The sequence below is a fragment of the Eleutherodactylus coqui genome, chromosome 3 (genome assembly GCF_035609145.1).
Source record: "Eleutherodactylus coqui strain aEleCoq1 chromosome 3, aEleCoq1.hap1, whole genome shotgun sequence".
Lineage (NCBI taxonomy): Eukaryota > Metazoa > Chordata > Amphibia > Anura > Eleutherodactylidae > Eleutherodactylus > Eleutherodactylus coqui.
In genome coordinates this window covers 187,236,380-187,260,652 of record NC_089839.1, presented here as the reverse complement: position 1 = coordinate 187,260,652, position 24,273 = coordinate 187,236,380, and the positions used below count along the sequence as shown (strand labels likewise).

The window sequence follows — 24,273 nt, the reverse complement described above, 5'->3', positions numbered from 1 at the left end:
TCGCTCATTAGTAGCTTATTTTCAGTGATATTGGGCAATAGTTGGCCCTTATAAAAGTACCCTAAGATCCTTTATAATCCAAACTTCCAACATTTTTCCCGAGCTTCACCAGTTCTCTTGAATGTGCATACCCAGAAAATCAGGTTAATCACCAATGTCCACAGTTTTAAGTTAACCTTAAAAACGCATCTCTTTTAGAGAGGCCTATCACATTCCCTAATCTAAACCAACTCCATTTACCCCTATTCTAGATTCTTCCTCAAAACTGGATACTTTCATCCCCACACCTCTTATGACCTAATGCATTTCACATTTCTACAAACACAGATAGTGGCTGGTAAGCGGCTCATACAGCTCTATGTACAGTATAATACCCTATTTATATAAAGGATGGCTAGGCCATTGTACACAACAATCACTTGCACCTCTTGTGTCACCCCTATTCCCTCATAGATTGTAAGCTCTTCCGAGCAGCGCACTTACTTCTATTCCTCAAATTGTTTATTAATTTAATATTGTATGTAATGTCTGATTTTCATATACCCCCTGATTTCTAAAGTGCCACAAAATAGTCTGGCATTATATTAAGAAAGTTTATTCTTTCTTTTTCTTCTTCCTTCTTTCTTTTTACATTTTCTTTCTTCTTACTCCTACTCCTTCTTCCTCTTCCTTCTTCCTACTCCTTCCTCTTCCTTCTTCCTACTCCTTCTTCCTCTTCCTTCTTCCTACTCCTTCTTCCTCTTCCTTCTTCCTACTCCTTCTTCCTCTTCCTTCTTCCTACTCCTTCTTCCTCTTCCTTTTTCCTACTCCTTCTTCCTCTTCCTTCTTCCTCCTCCTTCTTCTTCCTTTTTCCTCCTCCTTCCTCTTCCTTCTTCCTCCTCCTTCCTCTTCCTTCTTCCTCCTCCTTCCTCTTCCTTCTTCCTCCTCCTTCCTCTTCCTTCTTCCTCCTCCTTCCTCTTCCTTCTTCCTCCTCCTTCTTCTTCCTCCTTCTTCCTTTCTTTCTTCTATTCTTTCTTCCTCTCTTCCTTTCTTCATCATCAATATTTATGAGATGTCATTTGAAAGGGAAGATGTGAGTCAGTAGATGATACTTGCATCTCTAGGGAAACATGTCTGTGCTATTGTGTGATTTTATGCAATCAATAAAAAGTAAATTTTGTTATTTGCACTACCACATTTCACCACTATGATGCTAGTGGAACATTTTCATAGACACCAGTGCAACAACACCCCCTAGCTTTCAGATCTATTTTACATTTTAAAACAATGCAATAAAGTTAAAGGTATTTTGTGGATTATTAGGAAGGCTAGAAATAACATTAGACCCTCTGTGAATGTACAGTATAACATCGGTTACAGAAATGTTCCGAGTACTTTTAAATTCCTTTCTATAGTCACGGTATGCTTGGCAGTGCCCTGATAAGGCTTACCCTATAGCAACAAACAAAATAATTGGAAATGTGTTTCAGTAGCTCACAATACATTGGGCATAGAGTATATTTTCCCGAAAACTGTTTGGTTATGGAATTTTTCATAGCGCATTTATCAGGTTTGGGAGACAGATATTGTGTTGATGCAATGCTCGCTTAATCCAAGCAGCCTTTCAAGCTAGCAGATAAAGGGCCGTAACTCACTTAAACGAGCATCGAACAAAACAGGATATGACAGATATTATACTTGTATCATGGCTGGAAAATATTCTTACTGGTGATAGAAAACGATAGTGGTATATAAAGGAATAGTTTTGTGCTATCAAGCAGCCATTTTAGTTAAGATAAGAAAATATTGAGGCTGTTTCAATGCTGCAGGTATTTTATAATGTATGCCATAATAGAACGTAAAGGGGTAAATGAAGCCAGCATGGAGATCTATCTGAAAGATTTAATTTTAATCTTTTTAAGAAATGCTCAGAAAGCATTAAAAGACAATAAAAAAGCATAAAAAAGCAATTTGCAAAAAACAGATCTAACAAAATAAACTGTGCACATAAAACTGTTTCTATTTTCCACCCAACCTGTGTCACGGAATATAATAAAGATCGAGAAAGGGCAAAAAGAACACAAAAAAGAGTAGGCAGAGAGAGGAGCATCATCTAAGATTGGCAGAAAGGTCCATGCATATACATAAAACTGGTTTGATATTAGATGGGTCTAATATCATGAGTATAACCCTTGAAAAAAGACTTTCTATGGACCCTGGTGGCCATCTCATCAACACCTTCTTCAGAGAAGAATTAACCTCATTTTCAAGCCGGAATTCATAGTGGAAATATAAATTTGTCTGGCAAATGACTTTCATCTGAGGGATGTTTGTTGACTTCTAGTTATGACCTCCTCAGGATAGGTCTTCAGTAGTTAATTGACGGAGATCTGCTGCTCATGTTTCCCAGTGATCAGCTGATCGCCTGGCCCACTGTCAGCGCAGCAAGGCTGGACATCGACATCCATGATAAGAACAGATGTGCAATAGACGGTTCACTCCCATTGAAATCACACTTCCAGGTGCAACCCCTGTGTCTGAGGTGGAAGTGGCAAAAGTGTAATACCCGGCTTCAGCTATGGCACTGCCGCTCCCATCCCCAATGGCAACATCCAGCCCTGCTGTGCTGACATCGAGCCAGCATATCAGCTGATTACGGAGAATTCTAAGCAGCAAGTACCTGGCAACTAGCTAATGATGACCTATACTGAAGATAAGTCATCAATAGTTTTTGCTCGGATAACCCCTTTAAAATTGTTAGTGTTATCCACCTGAATCGTAGGAGATGGGATCAGTTCTAGTGCTACATATAATAGAGCTAGATCAGAAAGTCTTACTATCTGTAACCGCACAGAATTAGAAATAAACCCAAAAGCTTCTTTCCAAGAGTTGGATTCTAGGGCACAACCACCCAAGTGCCCTTATTTCTCAACTCTCCAGCATAAATTAGAATTTATCAGGTAATCTGAAATATTTCTTAAACTACCATAGCCTTAAGCAGGTAGATGTTTTCATTATCACTAGTCAATAAAATGTTTGCCATAGAAAAAGAGTACAACTATGCTATGGAGACCATAAAGAGAGGAGGCTTGGTTCTTGAAGGGATTGTGCCATGTTTTTAATCTATTCCCTATGGAATAAGTGTCTGATCGGTGGGGGTCTGATCACTGTGACCCGTCTCAGCCATGAGAATAGCGATCCACTATCCCCCATTTGAAAGCAGCGATGGTTGCAAATATCATCGACTGTTCAATTAATCTCTATGGGATCGCCAGAGATAGTTGACCTCTGTATTCTGCTTCGACCGTCATGTAGAGATGAATGGAGTGGCAGCAGACATGTGCAACCTTCACTTAATTCACATGGAGACGCACACAGAACCCTCGTTCTCATGATCAGTGAAAGTCCCAGTGGTTGGATTCCCACCGATCAGACACAAATCCTCTATCCTGTAGATAAGGGGATAAGTTAAAATCTTACAGTAACCCCTTTAACTCTATGGTTTTGTGAAGAGAAGCAGGGAATTTGGAACTGGTTAAAAAAAGACTGAACTCCATCTGATGCAAAGCTATATTATAAAATGAATCGGCACAAAATTTTGGACTTGTGTTCCAAGTTGAGCCTTTATTAGAGTTCAAATAGTAGTACCACCAAATTTCCTGCGCCTAATATTTTAGCATCTTTGCTTCATTTTGCTTAGTAACCTATATTGACTTGTGATTAAAAAAAACCTTCATATGGTATCATCTTCTCTGTGTAGATGATGTTAAAGGGACACCATCACTAAAAAAATATTTTAACCTATTTAAAGGAACTGTTAATAGTTTAGGAATTTTTTTCATATTTTTCCATTAAAAAATTGTATTAAGTCATTCTGAAAGTATCTGGTCCATTTCCTGGCAGCAGCCTGCAATTAAACTGTATCCACGTTCTCTTTGCAGCGATAGTAGAATGCTTTACAGCATAGCCAATATAGTCTGGAACTTTAGATAGGCACTGACATTATCAGCCTTCCCCATATAACCTCACTGCCTCAGTCTGCTCTGTGCCTGCTGTCTGCACTATTTGGCTTTTGTTTCTTATCTGAGGCAGTAGAATAAACCTGTCATTAATCCTCTAAATTGTAGTGATAATGTAGCAATCAATTTCACTGCAAGCTGTAAAATGAGATGCTTTTTATGCACCATTCAACTGTGTAGCCTGTTTGTCCACTAAGGGTCCTTTTACAAGGGATGACTGTTGAGCACTTAAGTACCCGATAGTTGTCTCAAGGATTATCGCTTGTGAGCTTTGACACAGGAGCGATAATAATTCACTGAATGGAGGCAAAGCACACCAGAGATCTCTTCCCGGCCACCAACCTTCATTCATAATAAACAGGCAGTCATTTATAGATGAATGACTGCCTGTTTACACAAGCAGATATTGTCAGGTTATTATGCCTGCATTCACCCCTTCAGTGGCAGGTTCATTAATACAGTTCCACTATACTACTTTGACAGTTGGTATTATGGCAAGGAAATCTCCGGGGCTTGCTGCACTGAATATGCAGTAAAAACCCTGGAAGATTTCAAATGACAGCTCAGTGCGCTGCACATTTCAGCACTAGAGCTGTCCACAGAAATCTTCTGGGGTTCAATTGCATGGTCAGTGCAGCAAGCCCCGGAGATTTTCCAGGCGTGCCACTAAAGGGCTTAAATGAACCATAAATGATAAGCAAACAAATTTATCATTCAATCATTGGTCGTGTTCACACTGAACAAATTATTATTCAATTTTGCACAATCCAATGATTAACTGAACGATAATTATAATTGTTCTGTGCAAAATGGCACTTCGTGTCAGTCATTGTGGAAAAAGTGGAATATTCACTTATTTGCCATATTTACATGAGTAGGAGTCCTGTTTGCTTTCTGCATCTAAGTTACATAGCGCACAAATATTTATATATAACTAATGACCATTAATTTTTTTGTGTTTGCAGTCAGAACAAGAATTTTACGTAGTAGAACTTGATAAAGGCACTAAAGGATTTGGGTTCAGCCTACGAGGAGGCCGGGAGTATAACATGGACCTTTACGTTCTGCGTCTTGCAGAGGATGGACCAGCGGAGAGGTGTGGGAAGATGAGGGTATGTATAAATTTACATTTGCATTAATCTTATGTGCAAATTGTAGCATTTAAAGGAATTTCCCCAACCTGTTTTTTTATCAACTGTTTAGAATTACTTCTTGAAATAGAGAAAGGCATTGGTTGTTTACGAGGCCTCTCTATGCTTGCTCTGACCTTGGCAAATGTGCCAATCCGGTTGACAAGAATGTAATGCTGGATGATCCTATTGAAAAGGATGCCATTGTTAGGAATGATATCAATTTGTTATTTTCATTTCACTGCGTTTAGTTTTTTTTTTAAAGGTTTTTTTTATCATGTAAAAGGATAAAGGAGAACATTCTATTTCCATATGCCATATTATGGCACATGTGCATCTTAGACAGAGGTTCCTCATTTGAGACCAGCCTTCATTATATTAGAGGCTCTTAAATGAGTTGTCCAGTTTTAAACTATGGATGGCCTATCCTTAGGGTAGGTTGTGAATAGTAGAATGGTAGTGGTGTTCTGCCCAGGAACCCTGCTGAGCAGCTGTTTGCGAGGCTGGTGCGCTCATGTACTTAGCTGATCTCTGTAGCAAGCAGACAGCTCCATTCCCATTGCAGTGGCTTGGTATTGCGTCCATTCATTTCAGTGGGAACATTGCCTGCAATACCAAGCTTGGCCACTACACTAAGAACAGAGCTCTCTGCTTCCTGTAGAAATCAGCTCAGTGCATGAGCGTACAGTCCCAGAGAACAGCTAATCAGTGCGGGTCCTGGGAAGCAGACCTCAACTGATCTACTATTGGTGGTCTGTCCTAAGTTGTCGTAGTTGTTACACAGCAGAACTAGCACTATTCCGTACATCTTGCAGTGGCTTGGACTGTTACTGCAGATTTAATCCCATTCAAATGAGTAGTTTAATTTAAAAACAACAATTTTAACATGATCATAAGTTGATTTAGTTGTGGACATTGTAATACTACACCAGCACCAGCAGCTTCCCCTAACTAAAACAGCCTATGTAAGTGTAGTTAAGTCAAAGAATAATAAATTTATGAAATAATATGTGTTTTAATTAGCAAATTCTAATTAGTAAAGTCCTTTTAGTTTGATCAGATATGTTGAATATATCTTTAACAAGTGATATATTTCAACAGTATGTCAAATTCTTTCAACAGCTTCTCACCGTCTCCATCACAAAAGCATACAAAACCATCATGCTTTCAGAATTTTTTTATAATGTAAATAGGGAACGCTTTGTAGTCTTTTGCCAAGGAGATGGCTTTAGAGATTTCATTGCTTCTCAAAATAATGGACTGCTGCTAAAAAAAAAAAATAGACAGCTTTTACAGAACATATTACAGTGGGCTTGTGTTTCTTAGGCCCACCAGAGGAAATCATTCCAAGGGTTCCACCCTCCATCTATATCGAACATGTGCATGTCCAATTTTAAATGCATCAGAAACTTATACCACCTAAGATAAATCATCACTAAGGTCTAATTAATTTGTTAATCATACCCTAAAAAAGGGGCCCCAGTGGCAAAATCACCTCCAAGTAAGGTGGTCTTCTTCTCAACCTTTGGGGCTTCTGGTTCTTGAGTGACTTCTCTAACTCTGATGGACTCGTTAAAAGGATATTTTGAATAAGCTGATCGTTGGGGATCTCAAGCAGTGGACCCCAACTAACTATTGATGACCTATCCTGAGGATAGGTCATCAGTAGAAAAAAAAATCTAACAGTCCCAAACAACCCCTGTAAGTAGACTATATATTTCGAGAACAGTTGATAAAAGAACATCTAGTACTTTCTAATTTTGAAAGCGGGAAAACTTTAGACATTTTTTCTACGGTTTCAAATCTGAATTTGGCAATAGAAAAAATGAAATCCGTAGGGCAAGTCCATTTTCATATCAGAATTAGTTTATCATTCGTGGCGGTGAGTAATTAAGGGTGGCTACACATAGTAGATAGAAGTAAGTTGATGGTGGAACGAACGTTGAGCGAACAATCTTTTGGTGAATGATCATTTTTGTTCAAACTGGCCAGACGTTTTCAGTGACATCGGGCAAAGGATGAACAATATGTTTAGGAATGTTCTTTCAAGAAAAGATCTTTAAGTTGACTATCAGTTGGAAATTTCAGTTAACTACAATGGTTTTGGGTTTGCTAAAATGATCATTGTGGCTGAAATTGTACATGTCCATCACTTATAGTTTAACCCTTTCCAGTCCACTGCCTGACGTCTAAAGACATTATGATTTAGGGCTGTACAGCTCTGATGTTGGAAGTCGTTTGTCGTTTGTCGGACAGCTCTGCTGTCGGAGCTTATCCACCTCATGCAGTACTAGATTTAGCCAGCATATAGCGCCATTGTATAACAGCAGAAAAAGAGTAAGCTACCTAGGAAAACCAGGATACAAATTGGATTGGAAAAGGTTAATGTGTATAAGCAATTTTAGTGGTCAAGAAATGTCATCCATAAATTCTTTTTGATGTTTTCTTTCCAGTAACAGAAATAATTTTCAAAATTCTGTTAACTTCTAGGTTGGTGACGAAATTCTGGAAATCAATGGGGAGAGCACAAAGAATATGAAGCATGCTCGTGCAATTGAACTGATAAAAAATGGCGGCCGGCGAGTGCGTCTGAGTCTGAAACGCGGGGACGGTTCAGTGCCAGAATATGGTGGGTCAAACTCTGAAAACATTCCTTTGCTCCCTACCATCACTCCATGAATGATCTCTCTCTGTCAAGAATCTGGAGCAGGAAATACCTTTTTTCTTTTTTTCTTTTAATCACCAGTGTCTTACCAACTTTTGCGAAATATGGTTAATTGCTTCGCTTGTACTGATTTTTTTCCGCTCTCCTCAACCTCTTCTTGCTTCTGTGGACTTTGGGGCTCAGTAGGAGGAAAATTTTTAAAAAATCAACGTAGCATCTTTGGTGAAGGAGAAACTTAAAACAAACCTTGTCTATTTGTTAAATTTCAACTGTGTTGAACTGTGCCAAACTGTTTTCATCCTTTTGTAACAAATAAGGAATCCGCCATTTCAAAAACAAACAAAAACCCACAAAAACATCAAAAAATTGTAATTCTTACTGGGAATTTCACACGTTGACTCCTTCCTAATTTGCCTGCGCTGTTGCATAAAGTTTGTGAATTGTCAATTTTCTGCTTTTTCAAGCAGTGTTTAACCAGATAAAGATAAAGATTTTATTTGTCAAAAGCTTAAATGAAAAAAAAACGGAAATTTTATTTAAGGAAAAATATATATGCTATCAGGGAACTGGATATTCAGAACGTAATTCTATTTTACGTAAGAGGATGTTCTAGTGAAGACTGTATTAAATAACTTATATTGTAAAATATTCCTATTTAAGAGAATTGCTGATAGGGCCATATATATTTATATATAAGGCTTTTCCCAACCAAAGGTCTTTAAGGTTTCTATGAAAGCTGATCTGAACTCATTTCATCCCGAATTTTAATTTTTGCCACCATGAGTGCTCATTACCTGTTACAAACCACCATTATTTGATCATTTCAATTGCTAATTAATAGATTTTATTGAATGAGGCTGTCTGTGTTGGATCTAGTACATTGTTGTCTGCATAGATCCCGCATAGGTCCCTTCTTCACTGTGAGTTTAATAAGCCGTACAGTATGCATGCCAATACAGGCTGCATTGCAGATGGAAATTTTAGCAGCATAGACATGTGGCTAACTATAGATTCTTTTTTTTTACATTTAAAGGGGAAGTGTCAACTTTGCCATCTAACAGCAGAAAATAACAAAAATGATTAGAGTAAATTACTGACTAGTAATTTAATAATTTCATATGAAACTAAAAGATCACTAAAGTTTAATGGGATTGTCCAGAAGTGAAAAAAAAAGTGTTTTCTTAGGGATGAGTATAGTTGGAGGCTTCTGGCCGCCTCTCAACCCTCCATAGACATAAAAGCCTTGTTCAGTTCAGCATGTTAATAGGAGGATTGGAGACAGTGAACATTTCAGCTGGTGATTGTGTGATGTATACAGCCAACTAAAATAAGTTTTGTAAGTCCCTTTCCATGTGTCCTATTAAGGCATAAAGGGGTAATAGAAGGGGTCAAAAGTGTTGAACTGCATCTATTAGCCAGAGTGGGGAGCCACTACAAGGAGCAGCTTTCACTCTAGTGAACCCAACATATTTATGTGTCACCAAGATGACTACCGTGTAATCTTTTGTGCAAGGGAAAATAGTAAGTGGTTACTTTTCAGAAGTAGGACAGCTGTTCGAGGTGCTCAATAGATAAACGCTTTATTGGTGCTTTTACATGGGACAATTTTCAGCCCAATATAAACGAGCACCGATTGACAAACATGTCAACCCACACCAGTTTGTGTTTGTCGACACAGGCAGAGAATCAATGTGTGGGGATGAGCAATCATTAGTATGATCTTTTGTCTCCACAAGCTGGCTGGGCATCTCCATTTTCACATGAGAAGATGTACAGCCAATTGGCGAGTATTTTTACGCTCACTGCATATCAACGATCAGCCAATAAATAAGCGTTCACACTTTTATCAATTGAACGTTGCCCGTTTTAGACAGCCTGATTGTTGAGCAAATGAACGTTCTGATGAAAGACAAAATCTGGGTGTTCTACTAAAGCGTTGTATTAGCAGATTATTCATCTGCTTAAAATTTACCCCCTAGTAAACCCCACCCTCTGCTTCATAAACATGTATGGATATATATAAAAATGGACGTAAGAAGGTATCTGTAGTATTGATTTTTGAAGTATCCCATCAGACCATTCAATTTTAGTCAACTGAGCTGCTTACTTTTGGGAAAACGGGTGGGCAACATTAGGTTCCTTAAAGCCCATCCTTCTGTTCTTCTTTAATAAAAAGTTCATGATCATCACAATATTTTTTAACATGTTGAAAAATTGTCCAAACTTTGTCCGTGTATGTTACCTTTACTTTCAATGCCAGATTCCTGGCTTTACACTGTTTATAAATCTAAGGCAGTTTCTTTGGCAAACCACTATAGTATCTCTTCTGACCTCTTTCAATGGGGAGACGTAGAGATAGGTATTCACATTAACTCCCCCTTGATATTAAGTTTGTCAGACGTTACCCACACTAAACTAATGTCTATGGGCCGCCTTACTTTCATATTGGGTTGTATAGAACTAGCTTTAGGCTTGACAAAAATGCTAGTTAGAAAAAGTGATGCTTCCCCTTTAATGAATGGTTGCCAAATAATATTTTTGAAAATTTCAGATGAGCTGAAACGTTTCTTAGCAACTGTGCTGCAATGCTTTTTTTTTTTCTATAAAACCTTGAAAAAAAAATAAAGAGCAGAAATATTGATAGCAATTGAACAAGGTCCACAGCATCAAACAGACACAACATATCATCTTCAGCCAGTTCGAACTATACGAGGGGAAAAGCAAAAATTAGCCTCCGAATGAATTGTATAGGATTGCAATGCTATCTGCATCTATTTTCTGTATATATTTTTACTGTCCATGACTTATTGGTTTCCCGTTAAGATGCACTGTATTGTAAATTACCCATTGTATGATGACTTGTCCTGTTGTGAGGTGTTCTGCCTCTATACGACATGGCTGTTGCACTGACAAAACAGATAGGAAGCCAATTAAAAATGAAAAATCTGTGGTTTTTTTTACATTTATTTTTCCTGTTTTAAAAGAAAGTCAGAGACTTTGAAAGTTGTGCTGCTAAAAAGTACAGGTGTAAAAAAAAAAGTCATGGGGTCAATTGTTCCTTGGCCCCTATTTATTACAAATGTGAAGTTCCAGCATATTACCTCTTGGATGGAACATGCTTCACAGTGAGGCTGTATCATTTTGTAATGAGTTTTTGTATTTTAATTTTACTGTTGTGGTCTGCTGTGGACTTGTATATATAATAATATATATTTTCTTTTTTTTTTTTGTTGAATGTAAATGTTTTTTTTTTTCTGGCATTTTGTCTGTTTCCCGTTTTTGGAAAAAGAAATAGTTATTCTAGTCTTGTCTGTTAAAAAGCAAAAATTCACATCCTAGATGCCTACTGTCACTATAGAAATTGCAGATTTCACAGCCTTATTTGGATGTCATCTAGCCAACCTGGTCGGAAATTCAAAATAAACCATCCTGAAATATGAAGATTGAATAATTTTTTTCTCCTTTACTCTTTCAGTATGTAGGGTTTCTAAATCTTCTGCTTTTTTCTCTTTCTTTCTCTCTGTTTTTCACTTCTTCTCTTGGTGCGGGGGCTATACCTTCCTCAGCGATGATACCTCCTAATATCGCTGCATGTATGAGAAATGAAAAGCTCGGCGAGCCTTGCATCTACCTAATGGGCCAAAATCAAACTACGGTTTGTAGCTACATCACTATTAGGTGTTTCTGTGCTGTGGCCTAATTATTACCCATTGCTTGTGCTTTGCTAAACTAAGTGTACAGCAACTCATGAACACCTTGCATTTCCCTGAACTGTATCTGTAAGTAGACTACTGGATGTTAAAACATGCAAGCCTTGTTATTCCATTGCAACCACATTGCAGAATGATGCTTGCAAGCTTAAGTGATACTGAAACAAAAAATGTCCTCTTATTCTCGTCAGTGAGCAACACATTAACGATGCTGGTTTTGCGCTGTCAGGTTTGTATATATTTTTAATGAATCTTATAGTTCGTTGATCAATTGGACATTTTTCATATAATATACCATTGCAGAAGACACTGCTGGTGATATGAAAACATTGTCGTCATGAGTTGGTCAAACTGTGTTTCAAAGGTTCTTTTAGATCGCCTCCATATCACAATATCTACTACTTGATATTATCAGAAAGGGTTGGTGTTCGCTTGCATGGGAGGCAATAAATGTTTCAACAAGATAAATGTGGGTCCATCTGGTATTTCTCAACTCCAATTCTTAAGTACCCCCAACATGTCATGATTTGAGTATATCCCATATGTATTCCTGATGCACTGACAAGAACTGAATCACCTAAAGTCCTGAACAGATGACCTGCTGAAGACTGGAGTTGATAAATGCTGGATCATTGATGGTTTGATAGTAGTGCTTGCCCAACTTTTAAGAGCTCTTCTTTAAAAAAAATACGTTATAGACAAGAGTTATGTAACTGGTTACCACAAATTGGCCAACAACGTAGACCAATATTCAGGCAGATCGTGGACAGTTCTCAAAAACATCATCTGCTGTTGGCTTTAAGGTCATGCCAAGACCATCTATTTCGAGAAAGTTGTTCTTCAATACTGTACATATTTCAGAACAAATACCATTAAGTTTCTCTGTCTCATTAGCTTGTAAAAAAGGAAAAACATTTCAAGCTAAAATGCAAAGGTAGATTGAAACCAAACTTTACTTAACCAATCGATGTGCTAAATAAAAGTCCTATATCAGATTAACAGGCTTCAGTTAATACATGTACTGACCGCTTTAACAAATGTGTGTTGCAGACACTAACCTAGGAGAGGAGATCTTTCACATGCATATGTACATACAAAACTAATTTTATTTTTCCCTCTCCAGAACCCAGCAGTGACAGGAACAGCCCCACAGCCAGCTCACAAAATCTTTCGAAAATGAACACGCTACCATCTGAAAGACATCCCATGCCATTGGAGTTCAGTTATCCACCAAATACTCACAAATCATTACAGCATGAGGAAAAACGGACTTATGTCAAATTCTCTAAAAGCAACAGGGACTATAACAGACAACACAATGACCATCACACTTGGAATGGGTCCTCTAAAAATTATTCTGTACAAAGTAGCCGCAGGGATAGGTCCCCTGAGGCAAGGTATGCAAGGCAGAGTGAAAAAATGGTGGTTAATGGACAGAAAAAAATGTCTTCTGAAAAGCGAACTGAAGGGTCAATGAGCAATGAAAATACTTTGGAAAGAAAAGAGCGAGAGAGGTATGAACGAAGGAGAGATTCTTCTCCTCGAAGAACAAGGGAAAGGTCACCTGTGCGAAAGAGGGATGGGTCACCTAGCCGAAGAAGAAAGTCACTAGATCGCTTTGTGGATCCAAGAAGATCACCAGATCGAAGAAGAGAGAGTTCTCCTGATAGGAGAAGAGCAAAATCATCTGACAGAAGACGGGAAAGATCTCCCGATAGAAGAAGAGATCACTCGCCTGACAGGAGAAGGGAGAGGTCCCCAGACAGAAGAGGCCGAGATCAAAAATCTGGCAACAGAGAGCGGGATGATAGTAGTCTGAAACATGACACAATGAGAAGTTCTAAACATCCCTCAGCACAGCGGAGAAGACCCTATAAGGAATGTAGCACAGACCTCAGTATCTGATTCATCTGATGTCACATTCCATTATCTAAGGAGGCTTTCAGAACAAAAAAATTCTTAATAGTGTCTTACTGAAACACCTAAAGATCCTAGAGCTCCATGAAATGTTTTATGCAGATGAAACCTTACTACAGAGTGTTGTGCCTGATGTATATTAAAGAAAGTATTTTTGATGTATCTTTTTTTAATTTATTTGCCAAATGTAAACCCCTAAGGGATATAACATGTTCTTCAAGAAGCTATTTTATTGACGATGTTCATTTATGGACTTTTATTTCCAGACATTTCTTCTATTGAACATGTTCATGGCACTGGAAGGCAAACCGCAAGTTTTTTCTTGTGTTTTTTTTTTGTTGATTTTGGCTAGGCTTCATTAACACTTACATTTTTTTGACTGTTAATTAGTTACCTGCATTTACAATTGATTTTGCTGACTGAATTATGATTAATTGAACCATGAGTTATGGTTACATTGGCTGGTGGTGGGAACTATTAAAATGTAGACTATCTGATCAAGGAGCAGGGCGGTAACTATGAGAAGACATCGGAGACTACTATTGCAATGAAGGACATATACAAGCACACTTCGCACAAGGATATTCATATAAGTGTTTTTGAGTTGTTAGGTGGACCTGTAAGAATGAGGTTGTGATTCCCAAAAGACACCTGCCAAAAACTACTTGCCATAGTTATTGAGAACGCAGTGTTTAAGCAGGATCATAGCATAGGTCTACATGACCATGGGGTCTTAGAGCAGCCAATAGTCCATTGTGCTACGATATTCTGTTGGCGCCTATCCTTAAATACGCAACTACATTTGATTTCTTTTTGTATTTTGCTTTTTTAAGAACAGTCTGGGAACTATGGTGTTCCAGTGGAAATGTTGAGGTATACAGGTCCCAATGCATGCCCTAAAAGCAAGTATCTATATTTTTTTCTCTTTTCACTAGGTCTTCTACAGCAGTTAGTGTCACGTCTGCTGTGTATCCTTGGTCCAAGATAATATTACGTTACTGCCTAGCTGAGCCGAAATGTCTGCCATCGCTCTGAATCTGCTGCTTTTACAGTGCATTGGTGTAAAAAAACAAACAAAAAAAACATATTTTCATACTGACATGAATGAGCATTGCGAGTCTATCACTGTTGTTGCTATGGTACTGTACAAAAAAATGGCCAATCATTGTGTGTACAGAGTTGAAATTGTAATTATTCAAGCTTGTTAAAATAACGAAATGCCTTTTTTTCCATGTATAAAAGATACTTTATGATGATAAAAAAAGAAATCATGCAAGGAATGTGATAAGTGTTTATATTTCTGAGAATGGAGAAAAAAAAAGTTATGAATCGGGGATATATTTTAACGTTAACTGAATCAGGTATGTAAAGGTGTATTTTCTTTTCTGAAATCAGGATTCATACTGATGAGTTGGAAGCTTTAGTTTGTGTTTTTCCCATTTTTGAGACTAAGACTAGGTTACAGCATTGTGGACCTTCATGATAAAGCACTTGTATACACTCTTCCATCATCATATCTTGTACCTTATCCATGGCGTTCTTCTGTGTCTCGATGAAAAGAGGTTTGTGGGCCAATCTTTGTTTCAATACTATGCATAGATCGATTCAACACTGTCCATGCCATTGCTTTATTTAACATTCAGGAGTTGATACATGACGTTGATTTGATTGGAGCTGATTGTGGACTTTGCCAGTACAGGCCTCCTTACCTGGGACAGAACACAATGTATGTAGCTAGACAAGCAAGTCTGTGAATGCTATTTTTATTATAAATAAAGTTTTCAATACAAAATGATCATTGTGTTACGAAAGATGACGTTCAGCATGTTGACTTTTGTATTTGAGTGGATGGAATTAAATGATCAGGAAGATACATTTTGAGTGCATTTCCCGTCTTGAAAGTTTTCTAACACAAAGTTAAACCAAACCCCCCAAATACTTTTCCAAGAAGGTTCTGTTAATTTATCCCAAGCATATACTGTATAAAGAGAACAATTTTTTTTTTATTTCAATGCTTGCCTTTTTCTTCTTGACCCATTTCCTTGTGTGCCGTATCTTTCTGACTATCAAAAACAGCTATTCTAGTCTATGACTAGAAATATATAAAACGTTATATAAAAAGTCTTGTAATGAGATATCTGCCTCCTATATTGCACTCTTTACCTTTTTGGTTCCTCCCAGAAACAGGACATCAGTATGGAGCAACTACACTTGACCTCAGACAAACTAGAACATCTTAAATCTCAAAGTTATGGTTCTGTAGATTCAGTTATCCGTGATCATATTTTTGTCGTTTTTGAAAACCACGATATTCTTTGCACTAGTTACATCAAGACGCAAGCAGGTGGATTCAGGATGAGCAACCTGTGGGCAACCTGTGGGCAAGCAGCTCCTAAGCTTCACTCTACCCTGCTATTCCATTTTGATGTAGGCATACAGAAACCAGTACAAGATAGTCAATAAAGACAAGTAAATCAATGACGTTTTACACATACATATTGGATTTTACTCCATTTTATAGTAATTTGTTTCCGTGCTGGAACAAAATGTGCAGTAGTTGACAAGGATGGATTGAAAGGAGAGAGACCATAGAAACCACTGAGGAAGAAAACATAGATATCAATGTTAGCCACCAGCTTTACTTTCTAAGATCCTTTATTAAGATGTGACATGTTTTGTGGAAAACATTTGATATGTCGTCTCTTAATGCCGAGTTACTAATAGGGTTTTCCTAACCAGCTCATCATCATCTGTCTTGTAAAGAAGTCCATCACTGAGAGGGTTACAACCTGGTGAGGAATTCTGTTTCAAATGCTTAATTGTTGAAATGGGTCAGGGAGGGTATAGTTTTCCTTAAGGAGAGCACCTAGAAGTTGTGAGGAGACTTAAAGGCTATGCATGCTCCTCTGGGAAATTTATGCAAAATGTGAGATGGAACAATGCCTATACAGCGCCACCTATTAGAAGGCAGCATTCATGCAAGTCAACGTCAGACCATTTCATAAACCTTGTAACAATGACTGGAAATGTGAACCAAAGCCAGAGTCTTTTCCAGAAGGAAAGGATAACCATGTACAGATAGACTGTTTCAGAGTTTTTGCTCCTCATCAGTATTCAGTAGCTTGCTGGGTGGGAAGACATATGATGAGTCAAGAAGGGTCTTGTTTTGCCTAAGGGAATGGGTCTAGAAGGTGTGAGGTTACTTATAAGGCCATGCATGCTCCTCTGGGAAATGTATGCAAATAGGAAGATGGAGCAATCCCTCTATAGAAGACAGTGCTGAGATTCCCAAGTCCCCCCTTCTTTCTCAACCGCATGACCATGGTGAGGAGTAGTTAAGTAAAAGGAATGAGGTTGTGGCTACCAAATAACCACACCCAGGTAAAGCAGATGAATAGTCCCTGGAACTTACTCGAGTATGCTGTGACTTTACATGCCTGGAAGTTTTTAAGCAAAGCTAGATGCTTCCATTAAACGTCAGAGAATATACGAAGGATACAACTATAATGTAGGATATACACTACAAGCAGACACAGATGGAGCGGAAGAGGTTTATCATAGTCTTTGTGCCAGTACTTTGGAGGCAAAACAAATCACAGATTGTGGCGCATACAATATTTAAGCAAAGATGTGCAACTTATTTCTATTTTATACCACCATCACCACTTTTAAAGAATAGGCAGGAGGTGGTAAAAAGTGCTGGGCCTTTGCAGCCTGACAAACTTACCATAAGTTATGCCAGTGTAAACGGGTTACAGTTTTTCACTGTTTAATGATAGTATGATGTGGTTTTCGCTGTAAAGGTACTATGTTTTTAAGAAGGGTCAGGAATGAAAGAACAGAGCTGAGCTGGAATAAGAGAGAGGAAGTAGCTTGATACAGGATAGAGGTTGAAGCAGGAGCCTCTCTTGGTGTACTGCAGTATCGAAGCTACAGTTCTAAGGATGGTTCCCTCCGGGAAAGAGAAATACAGCCATTGGGAAGCTTGCAGAGAATGCAGAGATCAGCTAAGCTGTGGACAAAGGAAGGAAGGAGTCTCTCCTGGTTTGTGTTACGGGGCAGTAGCAATTACCCTAGGGGCAGTTTTCCTCTGGTGAACAGGGAAAGGAGTGCTGAAAAGAGAAATTAGTGCTAAGTGATTTGTTCCCTCCTAAGATGCTGAACCCATATGGGCAAGCTGGAGAAAAATTGATCATGGTCAGCTGGGCAAAGAGCTGCAGCAGTTATCCTGTGCTGATGGGCCTAAATATTGTTTGGTGAATTGAGTATCACTTATTGTTGTTTACAGTTAACCAGACCGGGACCAGGGCTGATATACCCTAGATTGCCCAGTCACAAGTTACTTTTTTCATGTTTTACAGTTAATAAAACTTTTTTTTCAGCAATGGCAACTCCTGCACCCTATGTTCAGAAAACTGTGAAAGCCCCAAACCCAATGTCTGCGGTCTTATACACCAGAGCATCTTATTCCAGCAGTCTCCTGTTTAAGACTGGCGTGTGAAACATCGGTCTTTATAAATTCCCCCTTGTATAACTTGTCTCGGAGTGTCCCTTAGAAATCTATAGATCATTCACACCCATGAAAAGAACAAACTTAATGCCCTTTTTACACAAGCCAATTCTAGTTTAAACAAGCGCACGAGCGAGTGATGTCACCGCTAATTCATTTGCAGTTGTTTGCACATGTGTAGAATGTTTAGACAGTCAGATCATCATGGTGAATCATTCACTTCTCGTTCACTTCTTCACATTCTATGTGTAACACTAAGTAGGGAGTGTTTAAATGTAACGAGAAGTGAGCAATCCACCGATTGATTTTCATGCAGACTGAAACTGGGCGGCGAATGATGGCTTGCGCCTAGATGTAACGATTATCGCGCACTTTCGTTCGTTTGAGTGACAATTGTTACATTTAATTGGGGTTTGAGGGTGCTTTTAGACAAACCAATTTACTGTTTGAATGAACGAATGCCATCAGAGTTAGCTGATTCACGCATGCAGCCTGTTTTGTTCAGTCTTTCACATTCGCTGTATTAGTGAATAAGAAGGACTGAACGAGCGCTATTTAAGCCGAATGATAGCCAACGATGATTTTTATGCCCGCAGAAACTGCCAAGTGAAAAGCGGACGATTCTCGTTGATCATTAAGTCATTGGCTTGCATTTACGCCAAACTATTATTGTTCACTTTCCCTCGTTTGAACAATTTTTTGAGCAATAATCGTTCGATCTAAAAGCATCTTAAGTTAAATTGCGTTATCGCATAAATCCCTAATAGCTTATGTTAGATAATGGGCCAAGTTTAGCAAGCTAGCAGTTGAAAAAGTAAGTAGTTAGGTGGCTGGCGGGGGAGGGAGGACTGTAATATTAGCACACAAATATTGTCTACCGCTGCAGTATGCTACCAGTCAGCTGTAACAAGGTAGCAGTGGTAAGAACAGAAGATTTTGCATCTCCTTAACATTTGCACACCGTCAGCTTATGCTGTGCATTTGACTGAAAAGTAGTCAGGATTTTAAATGACCTGTAAAGATACAGAACAGGGATCAAGTTAGAAGACAGACATATTTTTTGTTTTTCCAGAAATGGAGATATATTGAATATTAAAAAGGGACTTTTTTCTCAAAAAGACAATTTTCTTTAAATGTAAATGTTTTAGAGAATGTCTTAACAATAAATATAATATTTTAGCAGCGTTACTTCCAGAACAAAAAACTATATTTAGAGAGACCTTATACATCTGGACTAGAGATGAGCGAGCATACTCGCTAAGGGCAATTGCTCGATCGAGCATTGCCCTTAGCGAGTACCTGCCCGCTCGGGAGCAAGGATCCGGCTGCCGGCGGCGGGGGAGAGCGGGGAGGAAAGAAGGGGAGATCTCTCTCTCCCTCTCTCCCCCCGCTTCCCCCTGCTCATGGCCGCAACTCACCTGTCACCCGCGCCGGCAGCCGAACCTTTTCTTCCAAGCGGGGAGATACTCACTAAGGACAATGCTCGATTGAGTAATTGTCCTTAGCGAGTATGCTCGCTCATCTCTAATCTGGACCCTAATGTAGTGGAGATGGGTCACACTCTGCTGTGAGTATAGGACTTTGAGTTTATTGGCCATCAACATTCAGGTTCCCAACAACACTCACAATCTAATTTTTCTATCCCAGGAGCACAGACTTTAAAGTTGTATATGAGATCTGAACAATCCCTGAAGGCGGTGCTGTGCTGCCAATGGCATATCATGAGACTGCTGTGGGGCAAAGGGGCCCAGGGCTGAATGGCCTTGGCACCTTTACCACCTGATGACTGGCAGAACCTCCAGTCACAGTACAGCCAGTTTGAACTTAATGTAGCTCTTCCTGTCTTCTGCTTTCAGCATGGAGAGGAGTAGACTGGGAGGAGTTGCTGCTCAAAGAACATAGCTGTGTGGCATACAACAATAGTGTAAGTTAGCAAGAGAGATTCTTCTCTGGCTGAAGGAGAGAGCACTATAACTTTTAGACGTTCGGGACGCACTATTACTTTGTGGGTCCTTAAAGAGGGCACTAGTACTAGGTTGGGATACTGAGAGGGGCATTGGAGGTAGTGGCAGGACGGGAAAGGTACACAGAAATGACTCATGGTTGGAAGAAGTCTTCATGGCATTCTGGGCCAGATGGGAAAGAAAATGGTCGACTTCAATCAGAGACAAGATCACCTCTGATCACTGGAAGTAACTGCTCTGTAATTACTATCACTGTGCAGAGCTGATTATTATTTGATGACTACATTATTTAGAGAGATACTGGAGCTGAGTCGCTATGTTTTTAAAGAAGTTGTAGTACATACCCGTTTCCGCCTCCCAGAAACAGCGGAGCAGCTCCAACAGAGTAGCTATGGTGAAGATCCCTCTGTTAGCACAGACTGGAAGTTGGGTGACCGCTACAGCTAATCAGAAGCTACAGAGTTATCATTTTGAACTCCTGGCATCATGGCACACAGGATATGAGCGCTGATGCCTGAAGTGCGGGCAGTGATACTGGGCTTCTGATTAGCTGCAGTGGTCGCCTGACTTAACATATGTGCTGTCAGCTGAACCCATTTATACTCATACAGGAATTATGCAATACAGCTGTGTAAATGTGCCCTTCGAACAACATGGTGTTAAAAGTTGGATATTTGCTTTAAGGACAAAATGTCAAGCAACATCCCTTTTTTGCCCTACGAAATGGTGTGAAAGGTATGAATATGCATGTGGCAGTCTGTGTCGGTATCTCTCATGGCACAGCATTAAACCTTGATGATCCTTTCCTATCTTGATTTGAAAACACGAAGAAGCAGACAATTTCATTTAATGCTAATGTGACTTTTTCACAGTGAACAAACACAGCTTGCGATAAGGTTATGTTCTATTAAGCCCTTATGCCAGCTATTTTACAGGTGATCACCATGGGCAGCTGATGACTCAGTCTGAAAGTCACATTTTAAGTAGAAGCTACAATTTATTTGCCTTGATAACATTTAAGACTCTGTGATCAATCCTCCTGCTTCTCCAGTTATTTCCTAGCCTATGAAGAATATAATCCCTGGATCCACACTGCTAATCCATGACCTCTTTCCAAGGATCAAATGAAAGTTTAAAAGGAAATCTGAGCTATGTTCTTAATATTCTTTGTAATTTTAATTCTTTGTTAAAAGAGCTTACAGTCCACACCCATTCCATGGTAAAGTATCCCTCAGCGTAATCTTGCTGTAGCTGCTAATGCTTGAAAATGTCTTTAAAAAGGGTATGTATGCTTTTGCAACCATTTTTTAACTTCTTTAATGCATCTAACATATAAAATGAAGCAAGTTTTACAACAGTCTTGATTATACATCTCCTAAAATTTTGTGCATGTAGCTCCTAGATAGATCTATGTGTCGCCATGGTTACAGACTACAAAGAAACCACGTATGTAGTCAGATCCTGTAGTTGTGTATTGCTTTTACATATTCTGTCTGTAAATTACAAGTTAGAGGTGGCAAACTACTCCAGTATACACATGAAATCATTTCCACCATCCCCTGACCAAGACCAAATATTTCCCTTATGACACCTCTAGCTTTTTAGAAGAAAATAAACCAGATTCTCTCTGCCATCAGAAATATAGAAATAGGTAGTAGCTCGGGTAACTAAATGATGCCTTGCCCAGGCATTATATAAGGAAGTGTGGCCAGATCAAATCGATCATGTTATAGTTACACAAAAAATTATGAGCAGAAGGCTAAAGAGATATAGATTTGGGTATAAGGCCCAAGAGAGGCTGAAGACTGTTCTCTGTACAGCAGCATGCATGTCACATGCTTTGCACCATTCTTATATGATTTAGAGGAAATGGGAAGGAGTCTGCTAAAGATTCAGTGGCAACAGTAGAACATATAGGGATAAGGAGATAGGTGGTTGTCACCCTTCAAGAGCTGTTGACCGACTTGTTTACTGCGATGCACATGAATGTTCGACTAAGCATGGAAGTGTTCTGAATGGGGAGAGGTGAGTAAGCCACAGCCAGATACCGCTGGTGCCTGATGATTTTTTACCAGAACAAACAGATCAGATGTTGAAATTCAACATGCCCCATGCGGCTTGTGAGGCTGTAATACACAATAGATGGCTGATCACCGGTTTAGCGGAAATTGGTAGGGTCATCTAACATCAATTTAATGTGTATGAGGGTTTTTAAGTTGAATGTATCTGCATTGTTGAATATCAACAGTAGGATATTTTACTCTTCAGAAACCTATTAAAGGCAGCAATGAAAGCAAGTACCATGACAACAGTTGAGAATACATAAGTGGCAGACAGAAAGATGTAGATCCACTTTGCTACACACCGGTTTGGCTGTAGGCTGTGGCAGGACCTGGGGATCCCCAGCTTTCATTCTTAACGCCTGCAAGTGGGATACCAGCTTTGTTGCTGGGTCACCAAACCATTATGCACACAAATAGTTTTAGTTGTTTGGCTGCTGATGTGTCATTGAGCCAAGATGTTGTACCTGAAGGTATGAAAAAGTATATAGTAAAAGGACAAGCTTGAGACAGGGCTGGCATCACAAGTGCAAAAACAAGGTCCAGGCTGTAGGTCAGCGAAGGCAGCAGTTAAACCAGAATCTATGATACGGAACCATGGTCACTTTGTACAGAAGTAAGGATATTCGGAACAAGCACTGGTCAGAACCTAGAAATACACAAACTGGGGCTTTGTGACAATGCTAAGGAGACCAATTGCTTAGGCATCTGCAGTGTCTAAGGAGCAGGCCCTCAGCCGAAGAGACAGTGTGGTAGAGAAATAACCTTGTCATGCAGCTCAACTGTCTCCTCACTACGGGTGGCTAGGAACCTGACCTCGTTACCACAGGTGGAGACCAGCAACTAGTAACCGAGGCTACCTTAAGTCTTGTTTGGTCACCATGATGCCAATGTTTGGTCCTGTCTCTTTACTTAAACTTATTGGGCTGTAACAATAAACAGTTCTTGTACACAACAATTTTCATAGTGTTTTAAGCACTTAGGGTTCCTGGGGCATTATGCATCCACAGTCCTAGTTATCTGTAGGATCTTTCCTCCCAGTTAAACTCTCTCTACTACAAAACATTCACTTTTTCTCACACATTTGGAGTTTCTCTCTGTCTCCAGTTACATGTGGGTCTTTCCCAGTACTTACATGTGGTTCCGGCATGTCTGGGCTTTCATACTCTTTTGAAGTAGCTGCTAGGAGGAGGGGCTTTCATACTCTTTTGAAGTAGCTGCTAGAAGGAGGGGCTTTCATACTCTTTTGAAGTAGCTGCTAGAAGGAGGGTCCTTGGTGTGGCTGGGCTCTGGCATGGGTGGCAGACCATCTCTCAGCTTCCTCCATCTCTCCTTTCCACTCCAACTTCTCTCTCACTCCTCACTAACTGACTAACCTCAACCTACAAAAGAAGAATGGAGCAGCAGACGGTGGTTTCAATATAAAATCTCTAGCATTAGATGATGCTTCCTTTATAGCATCTCCAACAACAGAAATAAATCACAATGTTTCGGCCATGTCCTGGCCTTCGTCAAGCTTAAACTTTTAATCTTGACAAAGGCCAGGATATGGCTGAAATGTCGTGATTTATTTCTGTTGTTGGAGATGCAATAAAGAAAGCATCATCTGATGCTGGAGATTTTATATTGAAACCACCGTGTGCTGCTCCATTCTTCTTTTCTGGTTCACAAGTCTGATGATCTGAGAAGTCCGGTTCGACTTGTGAGCGTGCACCAAGAAGGCTCCCCCTATTTGTGGGTATTACCTGTGCTGCTGGATCAACTATTAACTTCTAACTACAGACACCGCTCACTCAAAACCATTGCATCAGGTGGAGACAGGCCAATCAACAGCTAGTCAGTTGGATACATTTTCCAGACAACACCAGACATGAACAGACATTAACCCTTTCATGCCTGCAAACTCAAATACACATAAATCTGATGCATTCCACATTTAAGACAGTAATACAAGACAAACATTAGACATGTATTCTGAGGGGCTGGAGGGACCCCAAACTCTGGGACACCCTAGGGGTTTGATATAGCAGGTGCAATAATGTGATTGGAGGGGACAGATTAGGGGGATGCAAACTGGCTCCCTAATAGGAGGGGCAAAAGCCTTACAGGCAAAGGCCTGAGAGCAAGCACAGGAGGGCCGTGAATAACAGTGATGCCTGACTGCAGCCCCAGCAGTTGGTAAGCAGCGACAGCGCGTTGTGACAAAAAGTAACTATCGATTTTCTTAGACTTTCCCTCTATTATTGTTTCAAACAATACAGTACATAAGGAACTTTTGCTAGTTGTTCCTCTGATGTCGTACTGTATATTGCTGTAAAC

At 39.4% G+C, this 24,273-nt stretch overlaps 1 protein-coding gene across 11 annotated transcripts in view; it reads left to right on the top strand.

The window, feature by feature from the left end:
* Positions 1-15,215, top strand: part of MAGI1 (membrane associated guanylate kinase, WW and PDZ domain containing 1) — a 580,752-nt gene extending 565,537 nt beyond the window's left edge. For 9 of the 11 annotated variants that reach the window (XM_066596650.1, XM_066596655.1, XM_066596652.1 and 6 more), the window contains 3 exons: positions 4,964-5,110; positions 7,619-7,757; positions 12,627-15,215. In XM_066596650.1, the coding sequence (XP_066452747.1) occupies positions 4,964-5,110; positions 7,619-7,757; positions 12,627-13,408 (1,068 nt within the window). In that variant the 3' untranslated portion in view covers positions 13,409-15,215. Of the gene's footprint in view, positions 1-4,963; positions 5,111-7,618; positions 7,758-11,359; positions 11,449-12,626 lie in introns of all 11 variants that reach the window. The other 2 variants (XM_066596658.1, XM_066596657.1) reach the window with 1 other exon arrangement.
* Positions 15,216-24,273: the final 9,058 nt, after the last annotated feature.